The sequence below is a fragment of the Triturus cristatus genome, chromosome 1_2 (assembly GCF_964204655.1).
Source record: "Triturus cristatus chromosome 1_2, aTriCri1.1, whole genome shotgun sequence".
NCBI lineage: Eukaryota > Metazoa > Chordata > Amphibia > Caudata > Salamandridae > Triturus > Triturus cristatus.
In genome coordinates, this window is record NC_140580.1 from 37,768,138 (window position 1) to 37,792,767 (window position 24,630).

General features: G+C 41.0%; 1 protein-coding gene across 3 annotated transcripts in view; it reads left to right on the forward strand.

Moving 5' to 3' along the window:
• The window catches only part of LOC146866700 (importin-9-like), a 372,779-nt gene that overhangs the window by 149,637 nt on the left and 198,512 nt on the right, over window positions 1-24,630 (forward strand). For all 3 annotated transcript variants that reach the window (XM_085600471.1, XM_085600450.1, XM_085600461.1), the window contains exon 5: window positions 21,958-22,046. In XM_085600471.1, coding sequence (XP_085456597.1) covers window positions 21,958-22,046 — 89 coding nt within the window. The remainder of the gene's footprint in view (window positions 1-21,957; window positions 22,047-24,630) is intronic.

Genomic DNA, 24,630 nt, shown 5'->3' on the forward strand with positions numbered 1-24,630 from the left:
TAGGCAGGAGATTCCAGCAAAAGAGCATTGCAGTAATCCAAACGGCTGAGGATAGTGCTCCTGACTATGTTGGCTCTAGTCTGTGGGGGCAAAAAAGGTAGCAGCTTTCGTAGACAACGCAGCAAGGCAAGGCAGCAGCTAACCTGCTTGTTGACGTTAATCTCAAGGCTCAGAGTGTCACTAATAATGACTCCGAGATTCCTTGCTGAATTCACGGGGATAGGCGAAACTCCTAACAGCTGAGGCCAGAAATCTGTAGGTAGGTTTGTAGGGATTCTTCCTACTGCACAATGCAGTATTTCAGTTTTATCGCTGTTAAATTGTAGTGAATTCTGATTTAGCCAGAGTGACATTTGCAACATGCAGGTGTGGAAAGTCTCCAGTGAGTTTGCGCGGGCTCCATCAAGAGAGATCATCAGCTGGGTGTCATCAGCGTAATTTATCACGCTGACGCCATGACTTTTTATGATCCTCATCAGGGGTTGCATATAAATGTTGAAGAGTATAGGACTGATAGCAGACCCCTGTGGGACCCCATGCGGAACTTTAATGAATTCTGATTGATATGGCGGGATAGCAACTGCCTGCCATCTATCCGTCAAATAGGATCGGAACCAGTCAAGCGCAATTCCTCCAACTCCGATGTTCTTCAGTCTATTTAACAGGATGACATGGTTCACCGTATCGAAAGCGGCGGACAGGTCCAGCAGAATGAGAATTGCTGATTCTCCCCTGTCCGCCCTCATACGTAGGTCATCCATGACTGTCAGCAAAGCTGACTCAGTTCCATGAGCTGGTCTGAAACCAAATTGCTCCTCTTCCAAGATACAATCTACTGTCCTAGGATCCCTGAAGTTGACTATGACGCAATCACCATTGAAAGTTTTAGGAGTGCGTCCTACCCAGCCCACCCTTCTAACCATAATAATCTCGCTTCTAACGTGGGGGGGCAAGGGCCTATGGATACTAAGCCATTGTATAGTCTTATTCTTCAGGGAAGTAAAATCCTCACTACTAGCATCGCTGATTTCTGGTACCCCTGTGAGAACAGCCACGTATGGGCTTGCTTCCGGGGGCAGGTCGAGTCTCGGGATGAGGCTAAACGCCTCTCCCTTTCCTCCCCTTCGTTCCAACCTTCCGTTACCACTATCTATTGCCGGTAGGGCCATTCCTGAAGTGTTGGAAGCTGCATGCTGATAGTCAATAGGTCTAACTTCATGTTGTAGTAAAGAGGGATTAAGTGTTTTAGCGGGGGCTACCTGCGATACGACATGTGAATTGATAGGTGGCTGGATATTTGAGCAGGATATAAGAGCATCTGTCGCTAGCCCCTCCGTCCTATTTTTAGATGTACAATTGCAGGAACATTGTGATTGTGCTTTGTTTATAGCATTACCAGAGATGCCCTTAATTTGTGATTCAAGCTTTGAGAGGTGGGTGACTTGGGTGTCTAACCTTTTTTCAAGGGGGCCTAGAAGGGTGGGTAGCAATGTATCTAATTGCAGAGTTGATGTAACCTCATCTGCTTGAGGCAAAGGGGAGTGAGGAACATATACCTGGTCTGGAAGTACCCCGGGAGGCTTTAAATGAGTGGTCTCTGGGTACAGAGTATAAATGCCAGAACCTTCAGCGGCGATAATAGGGACTTCAGAAGTTATGTTATTTCGACTTTTTGCTTGTTTTGCTCCCCCGGGTTTCGTTCTGGTTGTACTGGGAGGTTTGGGCTTTGTTTTAGGGACCGTCCCTGTTGCACGACCCTTTTTGTTTCGCAAGGACGGTCCGTTTCTCAGGGCTGGAGGCGATAAAACTCTTGGGGTAACTGGCAAATCATCACAGCTCAGAAGATCGCAGTGGGATGTATCGTCTATAAATTGGGTGAGGGGCAACGTGGATGTTTTAGTACCAGCGCAAATAGGAGTTCCCTCTATAGCATTGGGGGTGCGGGCAGTTGCGAAAAGACCTAATGATGAACGCCTAGCCAGGGCGAGGTCCTGTGAGACTCTACGTTCCACGAGGACGATGCCCTGGTCGATCACAGAGTTTGCTCTTACTATAAAATGATCTAAAGTACCCGTAAGATTAGCATGATTCCTGCCCTCTTTGGTTGCCATTACACTCGTCAACAAGAATACAAAAATATATTATTTGCGCAGCTAGAGTTACTCCAATCAACCTATATATACTATATCCAACCTGCAAATATAGGCAATATAATGGCAGTGTAAGGTGCAGATACAGTTAGGACCGCAGATATAAGAGGGGGGGCCCGGTCCGGTCTCAAACGGGCTACAACGGGCCCGCCCTTGGCCCGGGCTGTGCCCCGGTCGCGTCCCGCTGTCGCGGGAACAAGCTGGACTATATTGAAGAAAAAGAGGAGGGGCCGGGAAGAGACACCAGGTGCGCTGCACTAGAGGTTGAAGGGCAACCTAGGCCTCGCAGTCCCGGCTTCAGGGATGGATTGCGCTGTCTTCCAATCTTCGTCCTGGTATTAAAAGGAATTAAAAGTTCTCCTCCAACACTCCTCCGGATATTCAAACAGCGATTTTCCCCAAATCCACAACCTCGTCCGCGAGCGGCTCCCGCGAAGCGGGGGCCGCGAGTTGATTTTAAAGGCACAGGCAGTAGAGAGGAGGGGCCGGGAAGAGGCAGCAGGTGCGCTGCACTAGAGGTTGCAGGGCAACCTGGGCCTCGCAGTCCCGGCTTCAGGGATGGATTGCGCTGTCTTCCAATCTTCGTCCTGGTATTAAAAGGAATTAAAAGTTCTCCTCCAACACTCCTCCGGATATTCAAACAGCGATTTTCCCCAAATCCACAACCTCGTCCGCAAGCGGCACCCGCGAAGCGGGGGCCGCGAGTTGATTTTAAAGGCACAGGCAGTAGAGAGGAGGGGCCGGGAAGAGGCACCAGGTGCGCTGCACTAGAGGTTGCAGGGCAACCTGGGCCTCGCAGTCCCGGCTTCAGGGATGGATTGCGCTGTCTTCCAATCTTCGTCCTGGAATTAAGTTCTCCTCCAACACTCCTCCGGATATTCAAACAGCGATTTTCCCCAAATCCACAACCTCGTCCGCGAGCGGCACCCCGATGTCTCTATCTCTATTAGAGATGTCTCTATCTCTATTAGAGATGTCTCTATCTCTATTAGAGATGTCTCTATCTCTATTAGAGATGTCTCTATCTCTATTAGAGATGTCTCTATCTCTATTAGAGATGTCTCTATCTCTATTAGAGATGTCTCTATCTCTATTAGAGATGTCTCTATCTCTATTAGAGATGTCTCTATCTCTATTAGAGATCTCTATCTCTATTAGAGATGTCTCTATCTCTATTAGAGATGTCTATCTCTATTAGAGATGTCTCTATCTCTATTGGAGATGTCTCTATCTCTATTGGAGATATCTCTATCTCTATTGGAGATATCTCTATCTCTATTAGTGATGTCTATCTATCTCTATCTCTATTAGAAATATCTCTATCTCTATTAGAGATGTCTCTATCTCTATTAGAGATGTCTCTATCTCTATTAGAGATGTCTCTATCTCTATTAGAGATGTCTCTATCTCTATTAGAGATGTCTCTATCTCTATTGGAGATGTCTCTATCTCTATTGGAGATGTCTCTATCTCTATTGGAGATGTCTCTATCTCTATTAGTGATGTCTATCTCTATCTATCTCTATCTCTATTAGAGATCTCTATTAGAGATATCTCTATCTCTATTAGAGATATATCTATCTCTATTAGAGATCTCTATCTCTATTAGAGAGATCTCTATCTCTATTAGAGATCTCTATCTCTATTAGAGATCTCTATCTCTATTAGAGATGTCTCTATCTCTATTAGAGATGTCTCTATCTCTATTAGAGATGTCTCTATCTCTATTAGAGATGTCTCTATCTCTATTAGAGATGCCTCTATCTCTATTAGAGATGTCTCTATCTCTATTAGAGATGTCTCTATCTCTATTAGAGATGTCTCTATCTCTATTAGAGATGTCTATCTCTATTAGAGATGTCTCTATCTCTATTGGAGATATCTCTATCTCTATTAGTGATGTCTATCTATCTCTATCTCTATTAGAAATATCTCTATCTCTATTAGAGATATCTCTATCTCTATTAGAGATATCTCTATCTCTATTAGAGATCTCTCTCTCTATTAGAGATCTCTCTCTCTATTAGAGATGTCTCTATCTCTATCTCTATCTCCATTAGAGATATCTCTATTAGAGATATCTCTATCTCTATTAGAGATATCTCTATTAGAGATATCTCTATCTCTATTAGAGATATCTCTATCTCTATTAGAGATATCTCTATCTCTATTAGAGATATCTCTATCTCTATTAGAGATATCTCTATCTCTATTAGAGATGTCTCTATCTCTATTAGAGATGTCTCTATCTCTATCTCCATTAGAGATATCTCTATTAGAGATCTCTATCTCTATTAGAGATATATCTATCTCTATCTCTATTTCGATAAATATAGATAGATCTATCTCTATCTCTATCTCGATTAAATATAGATAGATCTATCTCTATCTCTCTCTATTAGACATGTCTCTATCTCTATTAGAGATATCTCTATCTCTATTGGAGATATTTCTATCTCTATTAGTGATGTCTATCTCTATCTATCTCTATCTCTATTAGAGATATCTCTGTCTCTATCTCTATTAGAGATATCTCTCTCTATTAGAGATGTCTCTATCTCTATTAGAGATGTCTCTATCTCTATCTCTATCTCCATTAGAGATATCTCTATTAGAGATATCTCTGTTAGAGATCTATATCTCTATTAGAGACATCTCTCTCTATTAGAGATGTCTCTATCTCTATTAGAGATGTCTCTATCTCTATTAGAGATGTCTCTATCTCTATCTCCATTAGAGATATCTCTATTAGATATCTCTATCTCTATTAGAGATGTCTCTATCTCTATCTCCATTAGAGATATCTCTATTAGAGATCTCTATCTCTATTAGAGATGTCTCTATCTATTAGAGATGTCTCTATCTCTATCTCTATTAGAGATGTCTATCTCTATTAGAGATGTCTCGACTCCATCTCTATTAGAGATGTCTCTATCTCTATTAGAGATGTCTCGATCTCCATCTCTATTAGAGAGATCTCTCTCTCTATTGGAGATATCTCTATCTCTATTAGTGATGTCTATCTCTATCTATCTCTATCTCTATTAGAGATCTCTATCTCTATTAGAGAGATCTCTATCTCTATTAGAGATCTCTATCTCTATTAGAGGTATCTCTCTATCTCTATTAGAGATATCTCTCTCTATTAGAGATGTCTCTATCTCTATTAGAGATGTCTCTATCTCTATCTCCATTAGAGATATCTCTATTAGATATCTCTATCTCTATTAGAGATATCTCTATCTCTATTAGAGATATCTCTATCTCTATTAGAGATCTCTCTATCTCTATTAGAGATGTCTCTATCTCTATCTCTATTAGAGATGTCTCTATCTCTATCTCTATTAGAGATGTCTCTATCTCTATTAGAGATGTCTCTATCTCTATTGGAGATATCTCTATCTCTATTGGAGATATCTCTATCTCTATTAGTGATGTCTATCTATCTCTATCTCTATTAGAAATATCTCTATCTCTATTAGAGATATCTCTATCTCTATTAGAGATCTCTATCTCTATTAGAGATCTCTATCTCTATTAGAGATCTCTATCTCTATTAGAGATGTCTCTATCTCTATCTCTATTAGAGATGTCTCTATCTCTATCTCTATTAGAGATGTCTCTATCTCTATCTCTATTAGAGATGTCTCTATCTCTATCTCTATTAGAGATGTCTCTATCTCTATTAGAGATGTCTCTATCTCTATTAGAGATGTCTCTATCTCTATTGGAGATATCTCTATCTCTATTGGAGATATCTCTATCTCTATTAGTGATGTCTATCTATCTCTATCTCTATTAGAAATATCTCTATCTCTATTAGAGATATCTCTATCTCTATTAGAGATCTCTCTCTCTATTAGAGATGTCTCTATCTCTATTAGAGATGTCTCTATCTCTATCTCTATCTCCATTAGAGATATCTCTATTAGAGATCTCTATCTCTATTAGAGATATCTCTCTCTATTAGAGATGTCTCTATCTCTATTAGAGATGTCTCTATCTCTATTAGAGATCTCTCTCTATTAGAGATCTCTCTCTATTAGAGAGATCTCTATCTCTATTAGAGATCTCTATCTCTATTAGAGATCTCTATCTCTATTAGAGATGTCTCTATCTCTATTAGAGATGTCTATCTCTATTAGAGATGTCTCTATCTCTATTAGAGATGTCTCTATCTCTATTAGAGATGTCTCTATTAGAGATGTCTCTATCTCTATTAGAGATATCTCTATCTCTATTAGAGATATCTCTATCTCTATTAGAGATATCTCTATCTCTATTAGAGATATCTCTATCTCTATTAGAGATATCTCTATCTCTATTAGAGATCTCTCTATCTCTATTAGAGATCTCTCTATCTCTATTAGAGATGTCTCTATCTCTATCTCTATTAGAGATGTCTCTATCTCTATCTCTATTAGAGATGTCTCTGTCTCTATCTCTATTAGAGATGTCTCTATCTCTATTGGAGATATCTCTATCTCTATTGGAGATATCTCTATCTCTATTGGAGATATCTCTATCTCTATTAGTGATGTCTATCTATCTCTATCTCTATTAGAAATATCTCTATCTCTATTAGAGATATCTCTATCTCCATTAGAGATATCTCTATTAGAGATCTCTATCTCTATTAGAGATCTCTATCTCTATTAGAGATGTCTCTATCTCTATCTCTATTAGAGATGTCTCTATCTCTATCTCTATTAGAGATGTCTCTATCTCTATCTCTATTAGAGATGTCTCTATCTCTATCTCTATTAGAGATGTCTCTATCTCTATTAGAGATGTCTCTATCTCTATTAGAGATGTCTCTATCTCTATTAGAGATGTCTCTATCTCTATTGGAGATGTCTCTATCTCTATTGGAGATATCTCTATCTCTATTGGAGATATCTCTATCTCTATTAGTGATGTCTATCTATCTCTATCTCTATTAGAAATATCTCTATCTCTATTAGAGATATCTCTATCTCTATTAGAGATGTCTCTATCTCTATTAGAGATGTCTCTATCTCTATCTCTATCTCCATTAGAGATATCTCTATTAGAGATCTCTATCTCTATTAGAGATGTCTCTATCTCTATTAGAGATCTCTCTCTATTAGAGAGATCTCTATCTCTATTAGAGATCTCTATCTCTATTAGAGATCTCTATCTCTATTAGAGATCTCTATCTCTATTAGAGATCTCTATCTCTATTAGAGATGTCTCTATCTCTATTAGAGATGTCTATCTCTATTAGAGATGTCTCTATCTCTATTAGAGATGTCTCTATCTCTATTAGAGATGTCTCTATTAGAGATGTCTCTATCTCTATTAGAGATATCTCTATCTCTATTAGAGATATCTCTATCTCTATTAGAGATATCTCTATCTCTATTAGAGATATCTCTATCTCTATTAGAGATATCTCTATCTCTATTAGAGATATCTCTATTAGAGATGTCTCTATCTCTATTAGAGATATCTCTATCTCTATTAGAGATATCTCTATCTCTATTAGAGATATCTCTATCTCTATTAGAGATATCTCTATTAGAGATATCTCTATTAGAGATATCTCTATTAGAGATATCTCTATTAGAGATATCTCTATCTCTGAGATATCTCTATCTCTATTAGAGATGTCTCTATCTCTATCTCCATTAGAGATATCTATCTCTATTAGAGATATCTCTCTATCTCTATTAGAGATGTCTCTATCTCTATCTCCATTAGAGATATCTATCTCCATTAGAGATATCTCTATCTCCATTAGAGATATCTCTATCTCCATTAGAGATATCTCTATCTCCATTAGAGATATCTCTATCTCCATTAGAGATATCTCTATTAGAGATGTCTCTATCTCCATTAGAGATATCTCTATCTCCATTAGTGATATCTCTATCTCCATTAGAGATATATCTATCTCTATCTCTATTAGAGATGTCTCTATCTCTATTAGAGATGTCTCTATCTCTATCTCTATCTCCATTAGAGATATCTCTATTAGAGATCTCTATCTCTATTAGAGACATCTCTCTCTATTAGAGATGTCTCTATCTCTATTAGAGATGTCTCTATCTCTATTAGAGATGTCTCTATCTCTATTAGAGATGTCTCTATCTCTATTAGAGATGTCTCTATCTCTATTAGAGATATCTCTATCTCTATTAGAGATATCTCTATTAGAGATATCTCTATTAGAGATATCTCTATTAGAGATATCTCTATTAGAGATGTCTCTATCTCTATTAGAGATGTCTCTATCTCTATTAGAGATGTCTCTATCTCTATTAGAGATGTCTCTATCTCTATTAGAGATGTCTCTATCTCTATTAGAGATGTCTCTATCTCTATTAGAGATGTCTCTATCTCTATTAGAGATATCTCTATCTCTATTAGAGATATCTCTATCTCTATTAGAGATAGAGATATCTCTATTAGAGATATCTCTATTAGAGATATCTCTATTAGAGATATCTCTATTAGAGATATCTCTATTAGAGATATCTCTATTAGAGATATCTCTATTAGAGATAGAGATATCTCTATTAGAGATAGAGATCTCTCTATTAGAGATGTCTCTATCTCTATTAGAGATGTCTCTATCTCTATTAGAGATGTCTCTATCTCTATTAGAGATGTCTCTATCTCTATTAGAGATGTCTCTATCTCTATTAGAGATGTCTCTATCTCTATTAGAGATGTCTCTATCTCTATTAGAGATATCTCTATTAGAGATATCTCTATTAGAGATGTCTCTATCTCTATTAGAGATGTCTCTATCTCTATTAGAGATGTCTCTATCTCTATTAGAGATGTCTCTATCTCTATTAGAGATGTCTCTATCTCTATTAGAGATGTCTCTATCTCTATTAGAGATGTCTCTATCTCTATTAGAGATGTCTCTATCTCTATTAGAGATGTCTCTATCTCTATTAGAGATATCTCTATTAGAGATATCTCTATTAGAGATATCTCTATTAGAGATATCTCTATTAGAGATATCTCTATTAGAGATATCTCTATTAGAGATATCTCTATTAGAGATATCTCTATTAGAGATATCTCTATTAGAGATAGAGATATCTCTATTAGAGATAGAGATATCTCTATTAGAGATAGAGAGATCTCTATCTCTAGAGATATCTCTATTAGAGATAGAGAGATCTCTATCTCTAATAGAGAGATCTCTATCTCTAATAGAGAGATCTCTATTAGAGATGTCTCTAGCTCTATTAGAGATGTCTCTATCTCTATTAGAGATCTCTATCTCTATTAGATCTGTCTCTATCTCTATCTCGATAAATATAGATAGATCTATCTCTATCTCGATAAATTTAAGTTAGATCTATCTCTATCTCGATAAATATAGATATATTTATCTCTATCTCGATAAATATAGATATATTTATCTATGTCTATCTCTATCTCGATAAATATAGATATATTTATCTCTATCTCTATCTCGATAAATATAGATATATTTATCTCTATCTCGATAAATATAGATATATTGTATCTCAATTTAGAGCGTTTTTACGTCTCGCTGGCTATCGCGTAAGCGATCGCTCAGCGAGACTTTAGTAAGGGGCTCCCAAAAGTGCTCCCAAAAGCGGATTGCATGGTGAGCACGCGCACAATCACGTGCATCGTGCCGCCATGCAATCCGTTTGGCAATCTAACTTCAAAGGGTCCGATCCCCCGCTTGGAATGCGCTCCCCCGCCAAGCGCGCGCGCCACGCTCCGCCGGGCTTGTCTTGTTTTTTTTGTTGCATATTTATATAGCGCCAACTCGACCCGAAGGTATTGGAGCGCTTTACATAGCACCGTATTTACATTACACATTCAGGAGGCGGCAACGCAGCCGACGGGCCACATTCTGTCCCATTCTCTCCCTCCTTCCACGTATTCCATTACATGCATTGCCCTCTTCTTTCTCTCGTTCCACTTTCTGTTTGTTTGTACCATTCACACTCCCCTGCCTCGTTCTCTGGCCTCTCTATCTCTCGCAGCTTTTTTTTCATATTTCCTTCCATTTCTTTCTCTCTCAATCTTTCTGTTTCCATCTCTGTTTCTCCCAACCACTGTCTATTAATTCAACTTCTTTTTTTCTTTTACTCATTCTTTCAATTTCCTCCCCAGCTGTCTGTCTGCACATATTTCTTCTTCTGTGTATATTGTTCTTTCTTCTATGTGCTATCTCTGTCTCGCTGTCCACCTCTCTCTCTGTCTTATTTAGCCCCCTCTTCTCCATTGTGTGTTTCCGCTTTCCCCGCACCCCCTGCTCTACCGGCCCCCCTCACTCCATCTGTACAAGGGCGTATGGGATCAGATAAGCCCCTACAGACACTAAGGACGCAATAGGTCACCAGGGTCAAAGGGGAGCCAGCCTTTCCAGGGAAGAGAACAAGCGACTAAAATACAGATTCCAGGTTGCCTTCGAGATAGATAGCGCCTTGTTGCATGTTGCATCCTCACCAGGATATTTTTGATATCAGAAAGTATCGGAGCATCAGCAAGGCCCTGCAAGCCTCTTCGCCACTCAATATCACTTTCATATTTAGCCCCAAAGACAACATATAACTTAGTAACGAACAATGTTTAACTCTGCAAACCAACGTTGGTATAGATGTAAACACAACAGCACAACATCTTGCAAACTCTTGAAAAGATAACTTTTTAGTACTTTTATATAGCGCGAACTTGACCCGGTATCTGGTATCAGAGCGCTTTACATAGCACCAGTTGCGTTACATGAGGACACATTCATTTTTGTTTGGCACAGAGAGATTAAGTGATTTGCCCAAAATCACCGGATGTTCAGCGTCATTGCCGAGACTCGAACTCGGTTCCCCGATTCGAGGTCGACCGCCCTAGGCGTTAGGCCAACTCCTCTCCCGTTTTAGAAAGATAAAGCAAGCGTGATACGCTACAATAAAAAACTACTTTGGAAAATGAGGACATATGGTTGGACTATTTCACCTAGAAGCAATATCTGCTTACAGACGAGCTGGTCCGGGTTTTAGACTCACCAGGATGTCTTCTGTTAGGGATAAGGGGGTAAATCCATCAGCATCTTTTAGCCCTAAAACACTCCTAGATGTGGCTTGAGTTAGTTGTGAAATACGAAATCTACTTAAAACTCAGAGAAAGCTTAAAGAGTTTGCCTTCATCTTACCACACCTGTCACCCTGGGACCAAATTGTTGCTCTTTTAAAAATACAGAATATTTCTTATTTGATGGCTGTCTGAGAAAAAAGCAAAAACTGTATTTTGTTTCTCATAGAATGGCAAAACACACTGTGCAATGAAGTGAGTGTTTTTTTTTCTCGAAATGTCATCAACGAAAGTACAATTGCAGGCTAAAAGAGAAAATAACTGTTCACTCTTATGATTGCTTTTTTATATCTGGCCTAAAGATAGCTTGAGCTGTCTTGCTGGTCTTTGCTTTTCCCAAAAAATAATGATGCTCCCTCCACACAGTACAAGACATTGGGTCGTCCAGCTCCAGACATTGGATACCTTCAATTTGAGAGACTGCATTTAGCTTTTCACAACACAGCCGCTGAAAAAGAAATCCCCCTTTGTTAAACAACTGCAGGGACTTGTATTCCCCAGTGGCTACTAGTATCTATGTATAGTAGGGTGTCATCACTCTAATAAAATATTTGTTTCTTAAATTGAAGCCTATGATATCGACTCGCTATCTTAAACCAGCTTTGGCATATTTATATTGGATGGAAAACAAGTATAAATTAAGATTTAAAAAAACAAAAAACACGTATTGAGCCATGACATGCAGTCTTTTAATTTTGAGACATCATCAAACTTATCGCTGATCCTTTCTGCCGAACTTGAGTAAGTCTCTTCGCGCCCAACTTGCTCTTCTTTCTGTGGTTTTTATTTAAAAAAAATTTTTTTTTGCATAGGCGAGGAGATGTGAGCCGCTTGTCGAGCCTGGGGTTCTGCATTCTTTGTAGTTTTGCCGTGAACGGCATATGGGCATTCTCTTTGTGGCGAGGCGCATGCCTTTTGGTTTCAGCTTTACATAGTACCAGAGTGTTTGCGATTTTGTCTGTGTCGCTCTTCGGCAGTGTATACGTTTGTTTCCATCTGCGTTCATTTTTGAGTGGCACATCCATCCGCTTCAAATTACGGACTGCAGCAGAACCGCGCACGCTAAAATATATGGCTCTGATAAACCACACTGTATTCAGCTAGGCTTGGGTTGGGTTGCATATCACACAAACCACATTTCTTTGTCTCTGCAGACAGCATACGTTATATCCCGGGCGTCCTGCAGCGTCATTTGGTGGAGGCAGAATGTTTAAAATGTGTGTAGTAAACGTCACATTTTGTAACACACATTTGCAATGCAATAGGTCTCGCAATTGCGAGATTTAGAGCTATTGACATTGTAAATGACAAGGCCTTTTATTTATGTTTTAAAAACCAAAACATAAATAAAAGTAATTGTCAATTACAATGCCAATAGCTCAAACTCGCGTGAATGCGAGACCTATTGCATTGCAAATGCTTGTTAATTAAAGGTGCGCATTGACTTGTTCATGTGTAGAGTAAAAGTGCACAATTTAGTATTGTGAGCAATAAGCAATATCCATCTCAAAAATGTAGGTGCTTTCTACTGTGTTGCAGTTCTGCATGCTAAAAGAACAACGCTACAAACTTGGCGGTATAACCCCAATCCCCAGTTACTGTTTGTAAATTTAAAGTATTTCAGAACCATTTAATGAAGGCATCCATCTAGTCAAAGCTGCCTGCAACAGCTCACAGGCCACTGAACTGAGTGAGTGTCATCAACCTGACAATTGTACAAGGAAACCACAGCAAGGAGAGTACTGCTCAAAATCGCTACAGGTTATTCAAAACACGAATTATGTTTTCGGATGGTAGATCAAATGTTTTTTTTTTTTTAAGTGAGCGGGTAACCAAATGCGATTAGTCATTGATTTAACTTCTTAAAATTGGCAAGTGAAGAAAACTGGTAACTTACTGAGTGTGTTTAAGAAAGGAATAACTTTGGTGAATTACAACACCTAACGTAACGCATCCAAGTATCCTGCTTTGAAACTCCTAATGTTGGGTCAGAGGCTAATGTGGTGCTCAGAACAAAGCTGCTGCCATGCCAGCAAAATAATTTCCCAGCAAAAGGTCTGAGAACACTGAAGGTTCATATCTAATGTTCCAAAAGGTCAAGATAAAAAGATAAAATAATGTATTAACTTCCACCAATGTATTACAGCATATGCCTTCCAGAACCCAAAGTCCAACTGACCTCAATGGGATTTTTGAGTGGTGGCTGTAATTTTGTAGTTCTCTGGAGATTGACAGAACTATTTATCTCTCAAGCATACAGCAATGGAAGACCTTTTGCTGTAACTGATGTCAGCCGAGGTGGTGTGATGTTTGCTTGAATGAACCATGCCAGTTTTCCCAGCCTTTTAAGTTTCCGCCTATTATGCTACAGTGTTTCATTTTCTCAACCCCTTGCTTTAAAAAGTTTGAGAGACTGTTTTTAGGTACTTTTTTTTTTCTTGTGACCATTACTATAGGGTACTTTTTTAGGTCTCACCTAGGCAGCGTTTGCGCTGTCTATTCGTGGACATGCTGTATTCAGGATGTGTGCATAAAGCTCCGCCTACTTTCCGCCCATCTTTTTAATTGGCTCCTGTCCCTGTCTTTTGTAAATGGTGGCTTTTCATTGGTTATTAGGCTTTGTGGTCCCTCCTTAGTGCCTCCCTGTCTCTCTTTGTAACCTCCCATGAGGACATCCCCTATTACATGTGTTGTTACGCCCTAGGTTTTAATTACAACCTCAAGGCACTATTTTCTTAGGGGCCTTCTGACAGGACACTGACTTGGTCCTTAACAAGGTTGGCAGTGGTTACTTTACTCGCTAGCACATCTTAGATTTATATTAGACCTTCTATAAATTTCCCTTCATCAGCGCCACATTGAGTACAACCTAATCCCGAATTATTATAATTCTTCTGACACATTTCAAAGCTACTAATTGTATATATTGAATGTACTGTGGTGCTGTCTTGCATGCAATGCATTATGGGTAGGGTTAATTTACCTTATCTTCAAAGTTTATCATGCTCACTAGGGACATCTAGGCGCATCTTGCGGTACTACAGCTACTCATCTATGTTAGACCTCCTATAAATTTCCCTTCATCACCTTAAGATAGAGTGCAATCTGATCCAGAATTACTATATTATTTTGTCACATTTCAAAGCTATTAATTGTATATATTGACATAGCTATTTGAATGTACTTGTGGTACTGTCTTGCTTGCAATGCATTAGGGGAGTACCATCTGTAACCAAAATGTTGATGCTCACTAGGAACCTCTAGGCGCCGCTTGCGGTACTGCACCTACACATCTATGTTAGACCTTCTATAATTTCCCTTCATCAGCTCCACATAGAGTACAACCTAATCCGGAATTAATATAATTGTTTTGCCACATTTCAAAGCTATTAATTGTATATATTGACATAGCTATTTGAATGTGCTCGTGGTACTGACTTGCATGCAATCCATTATGGGAGTACCATACCACTATGAGCAAAAGTTTGTGATGCTCACTAGGGACCTCTAGGAGCAGCTTGCCGTACTGGCAGTGCTGGTGCCTTGCTTACTAGGGACCTCTAGTAGCAGCTTGCAGCACTGGCAGTCCTCACTAGGGACCTCTAGGAGCAGCTTGTCGTACTGGCAGTGCTGGTGCCTTGCTTACTAGGAGCAGCTTGCCGTACTGCACCTACCACATCTCACATTTATATTAGACCTCCTATAAATTTGCCTTCATCAGCTCCACATAGAGTACAACCTAACCTATTCCGGAATTAATATAATTCTTTTGTCACATTTCAAAGCTACTAATTGTATATATTGACATAGCTATTTTAATGTACTCGTGGTACTGTCTTGCATTCATTGCATTATGGGTAGGGTGGATTTACCATATCTTCAATGTTTATGATGCTCTCTAGGGACCTCTAGGATCAGCTTGCGGTGCTGCACTGAGACATACAATGCTGGTTTCTGGCTCACTGCAATCATTTGCAATGCACTAGGTCTCACATTATTGAAAGTATGAGCTATTGGCGTTGCATTATTTGCAACACCAATACCTCAAACTATCGGTAATGCGAGACCTATTGCAGTGCAAAAGCTTGTTTCTGCTCTTCTTGGCACTGCCTAGAACCGCCCTCTTGGGTTAGCGCTCTAGTGGCTAGGTTTGATGGAATCCTTGCTCTTCCATTTAAGGAAGGCCATTCCGTGGATGTGCTGACGGCGCACCAATGGCATGCCTGTCTGCACCTGTCCGTGGCCAGCAACAGCCATGCTGCTCATCTTGCCATTGATCAGAGCAGCAGATATCCCAGAGAGGCTCTCCTTGCCTTGAATACGAACCCCTGCTTCTCTCTGAAGATGTTTTCTCCCCCTGGAATGGGAAAGCATGCTCACTCCTGTGAGGTATGTGGCTTAGTCTTAAATAACAGTTACTTCTGAACGAAGGCTTATTGCTCGTGATCCGGGGTGTTTTCACTCCCACCTAACACAGTATCTGCTCTGTTGCAGATCGCAGTGGGTTATAAGGCCTGCCTTATTAACTGCAGGACCCTAGCCAAATATTAATCTGCTGTTTTCCCCCTACTGGCTAACAACTCCTGGGACTTTTATTTTCCTTATGGAAACATGGCTGGAATGACCGCTTTAACCCAGAACTACCCTTTGCAATTCCACTAGGCTATCGCATCTTGGCGAAAAACCGTGGCGGGAACAAGGTAGGGGGTGGGGTTGCTTTTATTTTCAAATACACTTTTGAAGCATTTTCTACACCTATAAGCCAGTACGGAAACATTTAGGGTCTTGTTTTGCACATTACTCACTCCATCCTTCTCTGGCCTGTTGGTGTATAGACCTCCAAACTGCCTTAGCAGCTGCTTTCCTGCTGTATTCGACATCATTGAACAATACTCTCTACAATATGTCAATCTGACCATTTTTGACGAATTTAATGTCAATGCTGGTGATCTCATCTCCACCATAGCCCCCAAGCTCATATAAACATTGGCTGGTGTTAACCTTATCCAGCATGTCCAGGCACCTACCCGTACGGCTGATCATATGCTTGATCTGATCTTTACCATTAGCATGCAGTTCAGTGATCCGGAGCATCTGATCACTTCAGTATTCCACTTGTGTTTTAGGGCCCCTACCCACAGACTAGGATCGCCCCTTCCCCGGAAATGAAAAGGAGGTTGCAGAATCTGTGGGAAGAATCCCTGGCTCAGTACCTCAGTTACTCTCCTCTGATACTACAAGGAATAGTTGAATCTGACATTTTGCTGTTTGACAGTTGGATCTCTAATTTATTAGCCCACCTGTTCCTCTAAAAAGTATGTGGCAAAAAGATGGAGGCCTTCTGCACCTTAGTTTTCCTCAACCCAATGAACGGAGAAAAGCATGTGCAAATAATTATAGCACAATTAGAGGAAATTGTATGACTCCAATGCTAAGACTGTCTCTAAAACGGCACTTACGAGCTTCTGCAAAACAAAACCTGCAATGCTATGAAAGAGTACTTTGCACATCATATCAAGATGGCAGCTAATTATTCCAACAAAGTGTTTAAAATAGTGAATTCCTTTGTCTCCCCTGGAGGGGCCAAAACTGCTATCCTCCCCTCAGCCGAACCCTGCGATGAGAAGATTCAAAATGCATACTCCACCTTTCCAGAGTCACCAAAGGAGGCTTTAGCTTTTGGTTCAGCTGCTGCGGGGAAGGCTGAAACTAGCCCCTGCGCTCCCTCCTGTCTCAAGGCATTTGTGTCTGATTTGCCCCTATTTCAGAAGAATGCTCTTTTTTTTTTGTTGAATTTTTTTATTGATATTTGCAGTAAATCACAGCCGTTTACAATCAAATGTATCTTATGTCTTATCAGATCTAACGTTATCCACACCATTGCCACTCAGAACATCACATATGTACAGATTCATTCCTCCGCAATTCCCCACCCCATGAACAGTAAAGTACGTAAACAGAAGAATGCTCTTTGAAGGAGATACTAAAATGAAAGCCTGGCTCCCCGGATGATGTTTGCCCGCTGCATGTTTTCAGACTTAAGGCTGCAGACACAGATGTGTTTGGCAATTACAGGCCTCTATCTCTCCTCCCAGCTCCTGTAAATCTTTTTTAAGGTAAATTAGCTAATCAACAAATGAGCACTTTTGTGGACGCCAATTCCATCCTTCACGAATCTGTCAGACTTCCATGCAGGATATTGCATGGAGACTGCTCTCCTGGAGGTGGAGGAGTTTGTCAGGGAATATCTGGACAAGAAAACACCTGTTATTGTGCCGTTTCTTGATTTGTCTGTGGCCTTCATCACAGTATCACACTCCATCCTTCTGAACGGGCCTAGCGACCTTGACATTCAGGGCAAGACTCTTTTATTGGTCAAAGCTTTTATGGAGGGCAGATCCCAAAGGGTGTATTAACACCCGCTTTTTTCATCACCTAAGCCACTGGTATGTAGTGTCCCGCAGGGTTCTGCCCTGAGCCTGCTCTTGGTCAATGTTTACCTTTTCCCCATGGTGGATCTCATCGAAACCTGGAGTGACAAGGTAGTATTGTACGGCAGTGACACCCAATTTCTCTTTTCGTTCCAAGACAACTCGGAGGCAGATCTTAAAAATTTTAAGGAGTCCCTCAGTGGAGTCGCGGCTTGGATTGAGGCAAATTGCCTGAAACTAAATTCCGATAAAACGGAAGTCTTGCATTTTAATCAGATTGGACCCCGACCGGCTTCCCTATGGTGGCCTGCTGAACCCAACGTTCCTCCAAATGCAACCTCTTCAACTGGAAATATTGGCATCATTTTCGATTCCACGCTCTCCTTTGCCTCTCAAATTAATCAAACCTCGTTGGTCTGCTTCATGAAGATTAAAATCTTAAAGATGTTTCTTCATCTAGTTCCTGAGGAAACTAGAAAAACTGTAGTTCATTCTTTAGTTGCCTCTCGCCTGGACTATTTTAACAATCTCTACCTTAGTCTCCCTGCGTATCTGATTCGTTAATCCAGAATGCAGCGGCCAGACTTGCTAGGAGAGTCCTTCACCGCTATCACATCGCTCCACATCTGAGACATTTGCACTGGCTCTTGGTGGAACAGAGCATTAAATTTAAAACTCTGACGCTGGATTTCAGAACTCTCCACTGATGCCCAATGCTACTTGTTGAACAGACTGGCCTCATATACTCCAGAGATGGTACTCTGATCCAACACTAGCTGCTTCCTACGGATCCCAAATTTCTTGAAGACACTCCATGGAGGTAGCTCCATTACTGTACTTGCGGCCAAATTATGGAACATCCATCCACCTAATCTGTGTTGGGCTGAGTCTCCAGTAACCTTCAAAAGGCAACTTAAAACCTGCCTATTTGACACTGTTTAGCTTTTATAATGCCACGGCTATCCTTGCATTGTCTGCTTGAGCGCTCGGATGCTTCTGTTTGAAGCAGCTGTGTGCTTTATCAAGTTATTGATTGAAATATATGGTTGAAAATTGACTAATGTAGCATTTCATTTAAAAATATTTTTCTTAGACTTTCTTTCTAATAAAAATGTATGCATTGTCATGCATTGTCCTGTTTCTCTCCTTCCATTCATGAGTAAAATGACGCAAGGATACATCAACACTAAGCTTATAGGATATCTTGAATCTCATGGCATCCTTGATCCGTCCCAGTCTGGATTCAGATGTAATCATTCTACTGAAACTACCCTTATAGGTGTTACAGACCACATTAAACTGGCACTGGATAACAAGGCAGTGCTGCTAGTTTTGCTGGAATTAACAGCCACCTTTGATAATGTCTCTCACTAGAAGCTCATTCACAGACTAAGAGACTGGTATGCAGCGTCGGGCATTAAAGTGGCTTGCAAGCTTTCTGGGCCAGCGCACTCAAACGATCAACCTGGGTCCCTTTCGTTCACGCACTTTGAAGCTTACCAAGGGGTACCCCAGGGTTCTTGCCTCAGCCCCAACCTGTTTAATTTGTATGTGGCCCATCTTGCTAAAATCATTGGAGAACATGGATTCACTCCCTATTCGTATGCAGACCGTACCAACGTACTCCTATCTTTTGCTAATGACAAAGACTCAACTAAACCTCTATTTGCCAAGGGCATGCAAGCAATATCTGGTTGGATGACAGAAAATTTCCTCCAGCTGAGAAACTGAGATCTTGCTATTTGGCACTGCTCAAACGATTTGGTCCCCTGACTGGTGGCCTACTACGCTGGGTCCTGCCCCTGTCCCGCAGCTTATGGCTAAGAACCAGGGGGTCTGTCTGGACCACTCTCTATCTATGAGAGACCAAGTTATGGCCACCTCAGGCTCCTGCTATCACACTGTGAGCCTTCTCCGTAGGGTGTTCCAAATGTCTTCCCTTATTAGTCCGCAGGACCCTGATCCAGGCCCTGGTCCTTAGCCAGCTAGATTATTGTAAAGCTCTCCTTACATCGGCCAATGAATCCCTTCTAAGTAGAATGCAGGTGATTCAGAACGTTGCCGTGCATCTGGCTCCTAAAATGCCTCCTAGAACCTCTTCCCAACCATTGCTGAGGCAGCTTCACTGGCTTCTTATCCGCCAGAGAATTAAGTTTAAAATTTGCTGCCTAGCCCACAAGGCACTTCATGGTGGAAGTCCGAGCTACCTGGCGGAAAAACTTAAGTTCTACCTCCTGGGCAGATCGCATCGTTCACAGGGTGAAGGGCTCCTTGCCTTCCCCCGCTATAGAAAACACCGAACAGCAGGCAAAACCTTTGCCTATCTAGCAACAACATATTGGAATTCATTGCCCGTGGAGCTGCGCAAGTGCTCCAATCTCCTCCTCTTTAAGAAACTTGTTAAGACCTGTCGTACACCTTTTTTGCAGCGCAGAGATACTCCTTCAGGGGCGATTCCAGCGCTTTATAAATCCCATACAAATACAAAATGTATGACCTAACATGTAGATGACATATTACATAACCTGCTTCTGCGTTAGTACCTTTTTTAAATCAGCTGTAAGAACTGGAAAATCCTTCGGTGGTAATTATGCCTACTGTATGTTTTTGACTAACCATTGGCCTTGTTAATGTTTCGTTTTTTCAGAACAGTTTATATATTGGTTTACAAATGCTTATTAAAATTGTTATTTAGGCATATAGATACTTAACATATGACGTTTTAGACCATTTTTAATTCCACTTCTAAAAGAGGTCCCCCTACACTAGGCATGTTAGCTTAGCCTTCACTCTTTTACTGCAGTTGTCAGACCACGAAATAGGTATGCATGTCTGATCTTTCTTAAAAATCGCTGTGAGCGCCTGTAGCACTATGCTCTCTTAATTCTGCTGCTCATTCTATGCACATTTGTGAGTTTTTTTTATTGGAATGTTGCTCTAGGTATCTTTCGGCAGAATTGTTTATAGGGAGTGGTTTTCTCTGTTTTATCTAACAACTGCTAATATTGTTCTACTGCCATGATGTTATTGAATGCTATGTATCTCAGTTTTACTTATTTATCATATGTTATTTTTTAATTGTGACATTTGCTGTGTAACTTTTATGTATGTATGTATGTCACATCTGAATAAAGTCTTTGAAGTTTGTAATATAGCGTTTTATTTCAAAATATTTTTTCTTAGAGTTCGTTTTTAATAAACATTTATATGCATTTTTATGTATTTGGTACAGTAACTCCAGAATAAAAACAACAAGTGCACAGGAGGTGTTTGTGGTATCCCATCGCTACTGTAGGTGATAGTTGAGCCAATTCTGTTTTTTTTACAGAGAGAAAGGACCCTGGGATAAACTGAAGACTGTTTTCCTTACCTTCTTCCAGGGAGGTGCGAGGGTTTATTATGACTATTATGAATATTACCTTGAAAAAGTACTAGAAGCACAGCTAAGTGATTGCCAAGTAGAAAATCAAGTCCATCCTCAACAAGGTGGAAATTAATGCAAAGGGCAAAATGTTTTGCAGAGCTAACCAAAAAGATTATGCGCAGCGGCTTAGTCCACTTGAAATTTAGATCTGGAATAGATGTCAAGACAGAAATGTCATCTGAAAGTATGTATGGACCTCCAGTGGCTTCCATTCATAGGTCTGTAATTGACAGTGTGTCTTAATAATGCTATAGTAGGAGCTCTACACTTTGTTGAATGTGTTCTTGGCCTACCAGACAAGGACTTTTTGGCATTACTGTAACATAATAAGACCCAGAAAACAATCCATTTAGAAATGGACTGCTTTGCATTGGCTAATCCATTTCTTGTACAGCTAAAATTAACAAATTGATGGTCAGTTTATCTGATGTCTTTAGTTTTGTCTAGACAGAGTTTTAGAACCCTTTTATTTCCAGGGGAATATAAATCCCTTTCATCTGACGTAGAATGATTTTTGAAGAAAGTTGAAAGGGAACTAGTTTGTTACATGAAAATCAAACACTGCTTTTGGAAAGAAACCAGGGCGAGTCCTGCTACTTTGTCTTTATGGAAGGTGTTCTATTGTTCCTTACTGGAACATGCTATCCCTATGGGCTTAGGTTATGGCCACTAGAAAGGCTGTCTTCCGTCTGTAATCCAAAACTTGTATTGATCATTGCTGTTTGTTTTTAGGGCACTGAACATGTTCTCATGCAAATCTCGACTCATCTATTCTTTTCAACTCACTGTTATACAGTGACGATACAGTGACCATTTGCTGAAAACCTTCCTTTCGTTCTAGAGTTTACCCGTGAGGTGACAGACACCCAGATGCCCCATGTTGCTCCAGTTATTCTTCCTGAGATGTACAAGATCTTTACAATGGCTGAGGTACGTGTAAATTACTTCATTTCATTTATCTGTTATCAAGCACTTTCACCAAAGCAGCAATCAAATTGTAAGCTAATGGTGCAATAGTTGGGTAGAATAGTTGTAACTGGCTAAAGAGATGCTGAGGGGAAAAAATGTGGCGAAAGCTAACATGTTCTGTGAGACGTCACAGCAAAAGGACACATAAGGAGAGTGTAGGAAGCTGGCTCTGTTTATACTATAACAAAGTAAGGTATAGTGTGCACAGAGTCCAGGGGGTTCCCCAGAGGTATAGCGGAGGCTAAATTAGGTAAGAACTAACAGCTCTATTTGTGGTAGTGTGGTCGAGCAGTTAGGCGTATCAGGAGGGTGTGTTAAGGGTTTATTGTATTCACTTAGGTAAATATAAAAAAAGGTATACTTATATTATATTTCTAGAACCAGGACTTAGAACAGGCAAGTAGAACATGCATTCAGATGCAAAACTTTACAAGAAAATGCAATGGCGGTTGAAATTGGAATCTTCATAGGTTTGTATTTGCTTTTAAAACAGTCAAACCTACATTGGAAATTTACCATGAGGCTTGGGAGACCAAATGCAAAACCCGATTAATGCCAAACTTTAGCGTCAGAACCCACAATTACAACCCACATCAGCAGCAGTTGGGGGGTGGGAAGGGTGGAGGGGAGTTAATGGGGTATTGCGGTAGTGATCAGAAGAGCGCCTGCAGAAAGGATCTATGACTGATGACTACAGGGGAACGGGGTTCCAGAGCAGCGCTCCTTGGGTACATATAATGTGATTACCGATAGGCCTTAGGAACTGCTACCACGGAAGGGCACTAGTGTGGACCTGATGTTGTGGACACGAACAATTCTGGTGCCAACCACTCTGAGTGGCTGACTATACTTGGCAGCGTTTTTGGGGAGGGAGTTTGATGGGTATAAAAGCAGATACTATAATATGCTGTTGACCTGACATCTCTATGAGATGTTCGCCATGATACTCTGAGTCACTGTACTGGTACGCCGCCCGGCCCCCGGGATGTGGGCTGAATGGCTGTGTGCATTTTTATAACGACGGATGTGCTTTGAGATGACATGCGTGTACAGGTTGACTTAATGGATGCCTTGTTTATAACTCTGCAATAAAAACATGTTTAAAAAAAAAAAACATACATTGGAAATTTGGAGTACTTTTGGATTTCCATTTAGTTACATCAACTACTCAGGGTGATATGCCTAGATATCACGCCATGGGTCCTACAATACAAAGGTAAGTAAGACAATTTTGGGGTCGAAGCAAAGTTACTTTGGTTTCAATACAAAAGGCAGTTCAACACAGAACATTTGTGGGAAAAAAATCTTAACGTGGGTTCCTATGGAAGAAAATGTTATCGGTTTGCAGGTAAGTAAACGTCCTGCACGAATAGCTTTTTGGGGTTATAACCAAGGTTCCCGAAGGTTCAAGAAGGCACTCAAATCGCACCACCAGCGGCACTAGGGCTGCCGCGTGCAGGGTGCATGGGCCCAATGTTAGCCAATTGGGCTAGGGGGGCACCCCAGTTGTGGGGGAGCTGCTCTCAAGCAGACCACTCTGTCTTGGGAGTCAAGCTCCCAGGGTTGTCAGAGCAAAGGGGGTCACAGGTTGGCACCGTGTCCACACTACCAGCCGCGCATGGGCTTCCGGGTGCAGCGGGCTTGGGTGTCGGGAGCCCAATGCAATCCCATGGAGGTTGCCTGTTTTGGATTTAGCCTGTAGGCTCGGTCCAGGAAGTCTTCCGGGAGGAACCAACAGTGAGGCAGATAAGTTGGGGGGGCTTCAGGGTGCATTGGTGCCTTTTGAGGTCGGTTTTCACCTTACTGGGCCATTCGCGGTTTGTGGGGAGGGAGGGGGGTCTCCGTGCAGAGCCTGCAAGCAATGACAGGGGGTCCTGGAGGGGTCGACACATGGTGGATCCGGACTCTGGAGCGCTGGGGGAATCTCACTGGGACCTGTGGACCACTCGTACTGGAGCCGTAGGCAACTGGAGAAGTGGCAGTTCGAGGTGTCTGGTTTCTTTGTCCTCAGCAGGATTAGTCTTTCTTTGGAGCAGAGCTGCTGTTTGTGGAGTTCTGGTCTTTGTTGAAGGCAGTCAGTCCTCCCAGTGGTTTTGAAGGTGGCTGGCTGCAGGACAAGTCTACTTTTGGCGCAGGATCTCTGGAAACTGCAGAAGGTCCAATAGGGCTGGTGCCAAGTCATTTCTTCTTTAGTCTCCTCTGTTTTGCGTTTTCGTCCATCCTTCTTCGTAGGTTGCAGGAATCTACAGAGGCAAGGTTCAGGGTGCCCCTAAATACAACATTTAAGGGCGTTACAGTGGTGTGCAGGTTGTGACCAATGGGTCCCTTTCTTTGGGTGAGTACACCCCCTATTATGCTAGCCTCCAGGTGGAGGCGGGCATGAGCTTCTCGCCAATTGGCTGTGTTCCCTCATCTTCAAGATGCAGGGGACTGGGATGTGTGCTTCACCTTGTCTCCCCCCACCTGAGGGGTGGGGTTGGCAAAAGGTGGGCACACCTCTTCCTAACTGGTTTTCCCCGCTGATTCTCAGGCCCAAAGTGGCGGG